General features: G+C 40.2%; 1 protein-coding gene across 2 annotated transcripts in view; it reads right to left on the bottom strand.

Annotated features, from left to right (window-relative positions):
- Positions 1-7,756: 7,756 nt before the first annotated feature.
- Positions 7,757-11,672, bottom strand: part of sppl3 (signal peptide peptidase 3) — a 46,974-nt gene continuing 43,058 nt past the window's right edge. For both annotated transcript variants that reach the window (XM_080420493.1, XM_080420494.1), the window contains exon 11: positions 7,757-11,499. In XM_080420493.1, the coding sequence (XP_080276619.1) occupies positions 11,428-11,499 (72 nt within the window). In that variant the 3' untranslated portion in view covers positions 7,757-11,427. The remainder of the gene's footprint in view (positions 11,500-11,672) is intronic.

The raw sequence follows: 11,672 nt of genomic DNA, 5'->3' as shown, positions 1-11,672 counted from the left end.
TTATACATTTTTACTGAAAGGTTTGCATTTATTAACTGGATACAAAGCATCACATTTTGAAAACGTTCAAATTATACTTAGGAAACGTTCATATGGCGACAGTAAAAAGTCAATCTAAGGAACAATTCTGTGCACTTCCATAATGCTTAAAATAAAGATAAAAAAATACGAGGGGCAAAACCAATCCCTTTCATCTTTTGGAAGTGTTTGTTCAGAAAACCGCCCTGGGGGTAAAGTGCAACAAACACCAAAGTCTCGTTTGAATAACATGATTCAAAACTGTTGGCTGTGAGGGGTGTCATGGGGGCTGAGAGAGAAGCCTTTTAAACATGGGACTTATTGTTCCCTCTTTGCCAACCTCCCTTCCTCCGAAAATGTACACAGTAAAATCCTCAGTGTCGATTTATCCATTTGTAACTCCTGAGAGTACGCAGATGTGACCAAAATGGACCTCGAAACGGTCCATTTGGTTACACGTGAAACCCTCTCGGAGTTAAATGGACACCGAGGGTTTGTAGTGTGTGCCTCCCTTTCTTCCTGTGGCCTTTCACCTCTCCCAACCCCCCATACTACCATCTCACGTCTCTGGTGACTCCCTCTCATCAGGAGGAGGCCAAACATCTCTGATGGATCATCACTGATCATTTCCCACTGAAAAAAAGAAGGTTAATGGATTCGTTTTCATTGTGTGTGTGTGTGTGTGCGCGTGCGCGCATGCGTGTGCAAGCATGTGTGTGTGAGTAAGTGAGTGTGTGTGTGTGTGTGTGTGTGTGTGTGTGTGTGTGTGTGTGTGTGTGTGTGTGTGTGTGTGTGTGTGTGTGTGTGTGTGTGTGTGTGAGAGTGAGAGAGAGTGTGTGTGTGTGTGTGTGTGTGTGTGTGTGTGTGTGTGTGTGTGTGTGTGTGTGTGTGTGTGTGTGTGTGTGTGTGTGTGAGAGAGAGAGAGAGAGAGAGAATGATGTGGGGGTTGGGAGTGATTTTCCTCCCTATCTTTTACATGGACTGGTAGACCCCACCACAAGTTCCAGGCCCCTGTGCACCCTGTCTCCTCCAAAGAGACCCCCGCCCCCATCCACGGCCCCTACCCCCACCCCCATCCCTTCCCGCCTCCCTCTTGAAACAGACTCTATAGACTGCATACATGACATTCCAGCTGTGTGGGTGGCACTGCCTTTTACAGCGTCTCCAACAGCACGCACACACACACACACACACACACACACACACACACACACACACACACACACACACACACACACACACACACACACACACACACACACACACACACACACACACACACACACACACACACACACACACACACGCACACCCACAGTAAAATCCTGAGTGTTAATTTAGCAAATGGCCCCGCAAGGGTCCATTTTCTACACTGTGCAGGGTTCCCAAAGCACAAAACCAGGAGCACACTGTTCTATCTTCAACCACATGTTTTTGACCAAGCAGAGCTGGGTCTGCTTCTGAAGGTTCACAATGGTTCTTTCGATCTGGTATATAAAGTGACAAGAAAATCAACCTGGCGTCCAAAACCTGGCGTTTACTTCAGCTATGTTTGCTATTTTTTAAATAGGGGTTAAGTGGTAAATGGAAGTGACTGTGAAAAGCAAAGAGCAGTTGAGGAATGCCACCATGTTTGTTTTTTAACATGTGATAAGAAGTTGACATCTTAATTGTTTAGATTTAATTGTGTCTCTAGCAATATACATTCCACAGTTACTCTAATTATGCAAGTCAGAGTATAAATACTCATTCTTCTAATCTATATGTGCAAATACATGTAAAGTAAATCATATTACACTAAACATATGGAAGTCACAGCTGTAACCTTTGATATCGTATTCCATTGCATATGGTCATAGTATCAATATTATTGCTTCAATGTTTCTCTGCCCATGGTCAGGGCAGATGAAATAAACCAATGCAGTAACTCTACTTCCTCAAATCTCCATAATCTTCCTATTCTCCAATCTCTCCCTCTCAGCCATAAAACCAATCACTCACAATCCCAGAGGATCATTGTTGAAGTTTATTGAAGCTTGAAATCATGATCTGCCAGTGGGAGAAATTGATTTTTAACCACAGACTAACAATAAAACTTCATCCTTAACTAACACGGCTGCCCTGTCATGTACACCAAGGACTTTTTTTTCCTACCAGTGGGTGAGTAAAGCAGAGCAGAGTCCAAAGGATGAAAAACTCAACCCCATTAACTGAACTTCAGAAGAATTCCTCACTTTACATACGGAATGCACTTTAGGTCAAAGGGCAAAGGGCCAGAGGGGAATCCACCCGCGCCCAGGCAAGCAAGCCTTATTTAAACAAGCCCGGAATGCCTGGGTGGAAGAGGGGGAAGGAACCTCTCTGCCATTAACATTGGGATGTAGCAGGGGCCATGACAAGCATTTTACTGTACCTGCATTGGTTGCCTCCATGCATTGCTGAAGTTTAACTTTACTACAACATTATGCGTTCCATGATAACATTTTAAAATTACATATTAACTATTTGCGGTTCCTTCCTCATTGAAACTAGGAATAAACAGCAGCCAAAATGAAACAAAACATAATTTATGCACAGTCAAGAGTCTTGACCAGGTGCTAGATGAAAAAGGTATATGAAAATTGTGGAAAATATTTCATCCTACAGGATTCAAGCTCTTTTGGGGGTTTATTAGGATCCTTTATAAGGATTTTTTAAATCACAAAACATCAGTGAAGGCGATTGTTCATAAGCTCTCCCATGGAAAATTCATACATGTGGAATTTCTGAACATAATGTCAGTTTATGTCACCTGCCTGTTCTTAATATATTTAAACTGTGTAAGGATCTTGTTTCTTAAAATAAGAAAACTAATTATATCTCAGGGGTGGCTGACCAGGAAGTGACAGCATACCCTGTCACCTTAACAGTCTGTAGGAACAGGAGGAGAGGGACCCGAGGATCTCCTCTAAAAGACAAAACCCTACATTCCAAATGTAGGCCAACCTCTCCATTTTTAGGACCATCTCGCCAAACCATTTTACAAATGACATGCTACAATCCCCATGGCCCTGGTGGAATTCTGGACACTTCAGGGCCACAAAGCGGCAAAGAACTCATCGGATGCTCTGACCAATAAATGAAGGGGGGTGGACCCTCCCTACCTTGACCCCACTGACCTCACCCCCACCCCCACACTGTCCTCAAAGCTCTCTTGCTCCATCCCCTCTCCCCCTCAGCCTTCACTAAAGTCAGTCAGTCAGTCATCTCTTGGTGTTTATATGCCTTGTCCCCCAGGGGTCTATACTAGGTATCCTCCTTTTGTCCCTCTACACCAGTGGTTATCAACCTGTGGGTCGGGATCCCCACATGATTTTGGGTGGGGGGTCCCCAGATGACAGTAAAGTGACAATGTAAGGACTTTTAAGACCTTTTTAATACCTAAGAAAATAAATAAAGAAATGAAATGAAAAAAGACCATTACTACATCAAAAGTGATCAACAAACTATACTAGACAAACTGGTCGAACATTGGCCAAATTGAGGCAAAATTTGTGAAAATAGTTGATCTACAAGCTCACAACGCCTCGCAACACAATACGTCTTGATGCGCATTGCGCAGCATTGTGAGCTTGTAGATCTGCTCACTTCGCCAAACATACACCTATTTTCGATGAATGTTTGTCTATTATGACATGCCCAGAAAAAGGACGGTAGGGTTCATGTGGTTAAACTTCACATAACTTCTCTCCCTATTGTGTGTAGAGGTTTGAAGCAGATTACCTGATAGGCTATCTGCATCATGATAGCCTGTTATTTGATAGGACATCATAGGCCCCTTTATGTCTTTTTGTTGGATAGGTTTCTGGAAAAACAAAAGATGTAATATGGCCCAACATTCTGAATATAGCATTGTCATATATTAGTTTAGTTATGATTTCACCGATAGGTTTAAAAGTATAAAGAACTAAATGTTTAAAATAGCACATTGTTCAGTTTGAAGCGCAACTTGAATTTTAGCCTTAATTGACAAAGACATTGAAATATAAAAGTAAAGATCTCTCTTTTTTAACTGCTTCACAATTTATAGGGTATTGAAAATAATTACATACAGTTATAGATTCACAATAATGCTATTGTAAACTATTCTATTGTGAATAAGTAGGATGGTTGTTAAAAAAAATCCCCTGTAAGTAAATTACTGTATGTAGTCATTGGGCAAATCAAGAATTATTTTTACATTTTATACATTTGAAAACTTGAAAACCTACTTTCTACTTTTTACATTTTGATACCAATACTTTTGTTCTTTTACTCAAGTAAATGTTGAATTCCGGACTTTTACTTGTGACAGAGTATTTCTACATTGTAGTATTGATACTTTGACTTAAGTAAAACAAATTGAGTACTTTTTCCACCACTGAAGATCACAACTTTCCTGTTCTACCCCAGATTTGAACCTAGTTTCCTGCTTAAGTGCTGACATTTTGACCATTGAGCTAATAGAGCTGGTCTGCTTGCATGGGGATAAATTGAATCTTGACCATCAGGTCAAAATTCGTATCAGATCCTGTGTCTATAGGTGAGACATGACCTTTGACATGATCTAAATGTCTCAATAGAAGAGCAGGGAGACAAAATACAACCACCCCAATTGTATAAGTTGTACTAACATACTCCATACAGATTGGACACAATTAAAATCTATTAATTAAAAAAAAGTTACATAGTGAGGCTTTAACCACATAAACCCTGGTGTCCCTATGTTAAAAGATCAAAATCTTAATTCTTTCCCCCATTTCAATCCATATCCACCAATGTTTTTTTTTAACTTGCAATGCAATGCAGTTTGAGCTTGAAAATTGGCTATTTTTGGTATTTATCAGACAACATTTATGGCTTAAGTGGTTAAGGACTTTGAGAGTTTATAATGACTTTCTTAGCTACAATCAAGAATCACTGGTTTGTGGGATTGAGTCACACAGTTCTTCTCCAGTCCTTACTTAGCCTACTCTATAATGTCCCTGAAAATCTTTTAGCATTAGTTTAGGCTATATTGCAATGTCACTACATTATGTTCATCTAAAATGTAATAATATGTATGTGGGCCTATTCTTCAGGGCCACTTGCTCTGAAGTAATTATGTGAAGCAAGGAGACGTGTCTGCTTCGAGTGTACTCTGCAGCAAATCTATTGGGTGAGCCGAGCCGAGAGCCTTTCATAACGCTCATACTTCCGCAGCAATTTCTTTATGTGGTCTGCATCGCCATCTAGTGGTGATTAAACCAAAACTATATGAAGAATTTCAGCTGTTATGATCCAACTATGCTTTGGGCCGGTAGTAACACATTAAAATGAATTATTTGTTGTTGTTTTCTAGTTATTTTAACATTTCTTTTCATTTATTGTCTCCGCCAGGCCGAAAGGCATGTCCGAGACTGTTTTGCCCCGTTGGCTTGATCGCAGCGAAACTGTGCACACACATTCCCTGGATGCCAGAAAGAACCTCTGCCCCAAATGTTTCACATGGGCCTGTTATAGCGCCACCAGGAGGCCGCTTTTTGCAAAACAATTTTTTTGACAGTACTCCTACAGATTTTGTCCAAACATCACACACATTGGTACACAGGATTTTTTCAAATCAGCGTCATGGTGGCACTATAACAGGCCGATTCATGTTTTTACCTATAACTGCACCAATCTGTTTAAAACTTTGTATGATCACTCCCTAGGCCAAGGAAAAACGTTTGCCCTGCATTTTTCACATCTGCCTTTTATAGCGCAAACACATTTTTGGTTATTACTCCTTCAGATTTTATGAAAATTTCGTAAATCGGTACACATGATCTCTATAGTCATGTGATCAAGATGGATCTGTTAGATTTTTCATATTCCATGCTGATTGGCTAAGATTGACATCTAAAGTTTGCATGAGTGGCCTGTTTTGAACAAAATTCTGCAAATCATGAATGCAGCGTCCAATTGCGGTGAAACTTTGCACACACATTCACACTACGTTGAGGAACAAATGCCACCCCTTTAACATTGCCCTATTATAGCGCCACCAGGAGGCCGATTTTTGCAAAACAATTTATTTCATATTTGCAAAAAAAAAAATTTTTTGACAGTACTCCTACAGATTTTGTCCAAACATCACACAAATCGGTATTATCTCGGACGGATCCGTCCGATTTGTCAAATTACATCCTGATTGGCGAATTCCAATATTGCTAGCCCACAATAACCTACCTGACCTGGCAGAGACCTGTGCTCCGAAGAGCACTTTTTCCAGTTTTATGTCCAAAATAAAATTCATCAAATCAAACCACATTAAAGACTAATTCTCCCTTAATAACACTTAATATATGGTCTATTCTCATGTAACAAATCACAAAACAAGTGTTAATAGTGTATTTCGAACTCGAATACAAATATTCTCCCCAATCTAAAGTGAGATCTTGCTCAAAACTAATTCTCAAGTAGTTTGACCTGTGTTAACCCACACAGATTCCCTATTCTAAAGTTGTGTCCTAGGTCTATTGAGATGCACAGGTTCTTGTCTCATTCAGTGGTAGAACAAAGTCAGCACTAGTAGACAAATCTAATTTACTAATGGACAACTTCAGAAGGAAAAAATGAAAATAAAGTTTCTTCAAGGCTAAGAACAAATGTACTACCTAAATTTTAAAAGATCACACAGACATTCAACCACACTCTATTTGTTTTCATACTGTATGACATGCTTATATAAATACTAGGCCACGAAAAAGATTTGTGTGTAAAGTCACAAAGTGTTTCTTTAAGCCTTTCGGAAGTTGTTTCAGTATCATTATCCGAGATAATGATACTGAAACATTTTGGAATAAGATACATTGTATTTCAATTATGCCATAAAGGGTCATGGAGAAGGTAACCGAATAGTGGGCCCCTGAGAACTCTGGGCACCATTCGTTATACTTTTATTTACATATTGTATAAATGGGGGGCCAAATACATATAATTTCTTTCCTGGCATTTAAGGCAGAATATTTCTACTGCCACAAATTGATAAACGTTTGGACATAACCAAGAAGTTGAAGGGTACATTTAGGTCTATTAGATGCGCCGTGAATTTTCCACTTTATCCACTTTACATTATTTCACACCATTTGTACACAACATACATTCATTTCTGTTTTACATTTTGGGAAAAAATTGCCAATTTAACATTGATGTGCCCACAATGTTTAGGTGGCCACTCAACCTGTATCCATGCAGAATAAAGCATTAATAAGAGTTCTATAATAATACAGACCCTATATGCTACTAATATGCATGCTAATAAGCAACTACTTCATGGTGAATGTGTACAGTACTACTGGTTACTATGCACCATCATTTAAGGCATGTTTAAGAATGCCAAAGGCAATTATGTCACACTATGATATTCATAAGTTTAACTTCTGCAGCACTCATACTGTATTGTATTGTATTGCTTCTCATTCTCTAAAGTTACAGCCTCAGGATACATAGTGAACATGATATATATAGTCTACTGTGCATTAGTTGACTGTTCATAGTTATGTCTTGCACAACAAAATAGTTCAACATTTGTGCAAGAAAAATAATATCCGTTTCAACGTATACAATTTCCCACAGCTAGATTATTCTGTGTAAGAACATCGTTCTTTTAAGCAAATCAAATAGCAAAACAGATGACCGGCATAATGCTATGGACAACTATTGGGAAACCGAGCGAATGAAAAGGACACACTGGTAGTACAGTTAGAGTCATGTTTATTTACAGCAGAATCCTGACTGGAGAGGGATAGAAGGGAGAGGGCAAGGGGCATAGGGAAGGAGTTAAAAGGAGACAAAGTGTTTTAGATTCAGCACTTCAGGATCCATATTTCACTACACATTTCTTAATTTATTTATTCACCTTTTTTTTCTATACAGAATCCATTCAGCTGTAATGTCAACGCACCAACAGAGCTAGAACCCTCTGCCGGAGGGGAGAAGAGGTTTGAAAGAAAAGTATAAAATGGAAAACCTAAATCTACAGCACTAAGAAAACAAACAATACAAACAAGGGGATAAAAAGAAAGCGATCTTCCATTAAAAAAAATGAAAATAGCAGTTATTCATTTACTCTCTCTTTTTTTAAATTGTTATCACCATGATCGGCTTCAGTTATTTATATATATTTTCCATGTCCATCGAGAGGCAGGGGGAGATGGGTGGGGTCGTGGTTCCATGATTTGTAGGCAAAGACGGAGAGACAGGCTGAGTGTCCAACCCTGACAGCGCTCAGGGAATATTCAGTCTTAGTGAAATCAGTCACGTCTGGCCTAGAGGGTCAGAGCTGACCAGTCTTTCTGACCCATTGCCTTTGTCCATTGTACGTTCCTCTGGTTATAGCCAAGCTAATAGGTCCAGTCCCTTGGGTTTAGGCCAGCAGAGTTTCAAACAAAGCTGCAGTTCCTCTGGTAATGCAATCTGAGAAATCACACACTGTACACTTGACATGCACGGCCAGATTAAGGAGGAAAAAAAGAAAAGAAAAACAAGGAGAGAAAAGGAGAGGGAAAGGACAAGAAGCCAGCAAATGGCATCTTCCATGTGTCTCTCCCCCTCTGACGTTCACCTGCTTCCTCCCACATGTCCTAGTATACTTAAGCTATTATTAACAAGCACCACAAAAACAGCAGGAGGAATGACAATTGCAAATTAAAGACTGTAAGACTGTTGGGTACCAAACGTTAACTTTAAAAATGTCTGTGGTTTAGCTTTAACTTCTAAGGGTCCGCCTATCAAAATCCATAACTGACTTCAGAGAGGCCTATAACAGATCTTCTCCCCTCCCTAAGTCCAGACCTCATTTAAGTAATGCTATTTGATCAGGCACTCGCACACAAAACCTATTCACCACCCAGAGAATTCCAGTTAAAGCCTTGGCACACGCCTAGGTTTTTGTGGATTTTAATATGGCCCGGAAACTGTTACATTTATGGAGGAGAAGATACATCTCAAGTGGGACTCATCTTCCAGATATCTTCTGGATATGGTTTTAACATCAGCAGAGGACTACATATCCCACTGAATATATCCAGGCATTTAGTCCAGTATTACACAATAGTCAGGTTTTCATTAACATAACAAGAAATAGATTTAGAAAATTCAGATAAAATACCACATTTCCATTCATTTGATCTGGGAGAGGGGAAAAAAGGAAAAGTACTGATGTGGACCAAAAAGACACATCACTTCATATTATATGAAAAAAAAAGAAAAGAAAAAAAGAATTGAATGCTGGCCAAAAGCACATAAATAAGCATGACAAGCCTTTTGTATTTCAGAAGAGAACTAGGTACATAATATTCGTGGGTAATTTGGCAATATGCCTTCAAGCACAGTTCACAGAAACTTGGGCTTCCATGACTAAACCAAAATAGCGTGCCCTAAAAACCAAATACACATTCATTTAATTATTTGAAAAACACTGTATTTCCATTTGTCAACTGGTTACAAGAAAATTGGCCCCCATTTAAAAATGTGTTCCTGTTGATTAACATGATTTGAGACACAACATCTTTGTATGCAACGGTTTTGTTAAACACACGTGGGTTAATGGAAACCTGACTATAATTACTGTTTTGTTCCATTTTCTGGATTTCAAATTAAAATGAAGTAAAACAAACATTCATCTCCTCTCACTCTCACACTATAAAGCCTCATTTATGCTTTGTTGTACAACCTCGCCGCTTGCCAAAGTATAAATTGGGCTTAACACAAAAGGAAGGAAACCAACCTTGTCCACCAGCCATAGTGCCTTTTATACTCCAAAATTCACCTGATACATTAACTAGAATACTATCCAAAATGAATTAGAAAATAAGCTCCTAATGGTTGCTTGAGTAGACATGTTCCAGCCACAGCCCAAATTTGCCAGCATTTGGCTGGTGGCTGGTGTCAAGTTTCCAACCCTGCATAAAACACTCCCATTCACAAATAGAAACTCACCATGATACCCCAAATACAAGTGTACACATATATACAAACAGAAGTGCCCCCTTCAACACTGTGGGGACACATTCACAATTTATAATGCATCCTTTCTGTATATGCCAAGAATAAAAATGTTCTAAATAAAATACATATCGTATCTGTGAGCAGGGTGGGGACAGCAGATGATTGCAGTATAATGGGGTGGGCAGGGAGTGTTAGAGAAAGGGACACCATGATGCAGAGCCACTGTAGTAGAATGACAGACAAGTTGAACCACATTAACCCTGGCGTCCCTGTTGGGCAAATCTTCAACATTTAAAAAAAATGTTTCTAATTCTTTAAAAAAAAATACCAGATCTACCAGCTCACAACCTTTGTGATGCAATATTAGCTTATAGATCGGCAATTTTTGCCATTTGTTGCACGACAAAGTATATAGGGCTTTAGGGGTACGATGAATTGCAAAAGTAGCCGATCTACAAGCTCACAATATGTTATGAGCCTGTAGATCTGCTAGGGGAGGTTCGCCTATGATGACATGCCCAAGCTAGAGACGCCAGTAAGATAGCAGGGGAGAGGGTGAAGGTGGAGAGATTTTTCCTTTACTGTGTGTTTGCTGCTTCCAAACTCTGTCCAAACTCACTGTCCTGCAACACTCTTACCTCTTCTCCACCATATGTCTGTTGAAATCATCCCATAATAATAATATTAATAACAAGAACAAGAACCATAATGATGACCACAACAATGCTAAAAAAACAAGGAAACAAAAAGAAACAAAAACAAAAAAACGAAACAAAAAGCCCCGGTCATGTCTCACAACCATAAGTCCACAAGAAGGGGAGGCCTGGCCCTTAAGTCCATCAGAGTCAGTGAAATACAAAGATGCAAGGGTGGACAAAGAAAATGAAAGGTCCAAAGTAAGAGAGGAGAGGCCTAAAAATGGAATGGGCAATGAGAAGGAAGTGAATAGGAGCCCAACTACGGGAGGGAGTTTGAAAGAATCGGCAGAGAGGACAAAGTGAGGGAGGAGTAATGCCTGATTTCAAGCTCAAAACTCGTCGCGCTGCGACGCGTTGTGAGCTTGCAGATCGGATATTTTCGGCACACGACACTGGCGCACAACTATGTATAAATTGGGCTTGAGAGAGAGAGAGAGAGAGAAAAAAACAGCGATGGCAGGATGTGTTGGAAAGCAGAGGAAATAGGCAGGCAGAAAGATGGGTGGGAAGGGAAGCGCAGATAAAACGGGCCGATGAGTCGTGTTGGGCATTGTGGTCCACACACACTAGTGTCCTCTGGGTTTCAATGAGGGCTGACGGAAAGCAGGAACAAAATAATGAGGACAACGTGGCCTCTCTTCAGAGTGCACCCTCTCTCTTTCCCTCTACCGGGGCAGGGCTCTCCGGTCCTCCCCGTGCTGGTTGTGTACCCCAGGATGCATCATACGTCCAGGAAGCGTGGGCTGCTGGCCTTGGCATGGAAGGGCTCTGACCACATGCGCCGCAGGTCTCCCTGTATTCCACACATCATTGGTTAGACACAAGGCAATAACTCTGGTCCAGACTGAAACGTGTCTCTGTAGGGCAGGGTACGTTCTTTTTCCCCCCCCTATATTGATCAATAGACCAGCAATTCGATTGCTTTGGAAACAGCAGGTAATATCGGTGCTGCTGTTGAGCTGGTGT

Source organism: Gymnoscopelus braueri (genome assembly GCF_963280865.1).
Source record: "Gymnoscopelus braueri genome assembly, chromosome: 22".
NCBI classification, from domain to species: domain Eukaryota; kingdom Metazoa; phylum Chordata; class Actinopteri; order Myctophiformes; family Myctophidae; genus Gymnoscopelus; species Gymnoscopelus braueri.
Note: the sequence above shows the minus strand (reverse complement) of the source record. Positions and strands in the feature narration are given on the sequence as shown.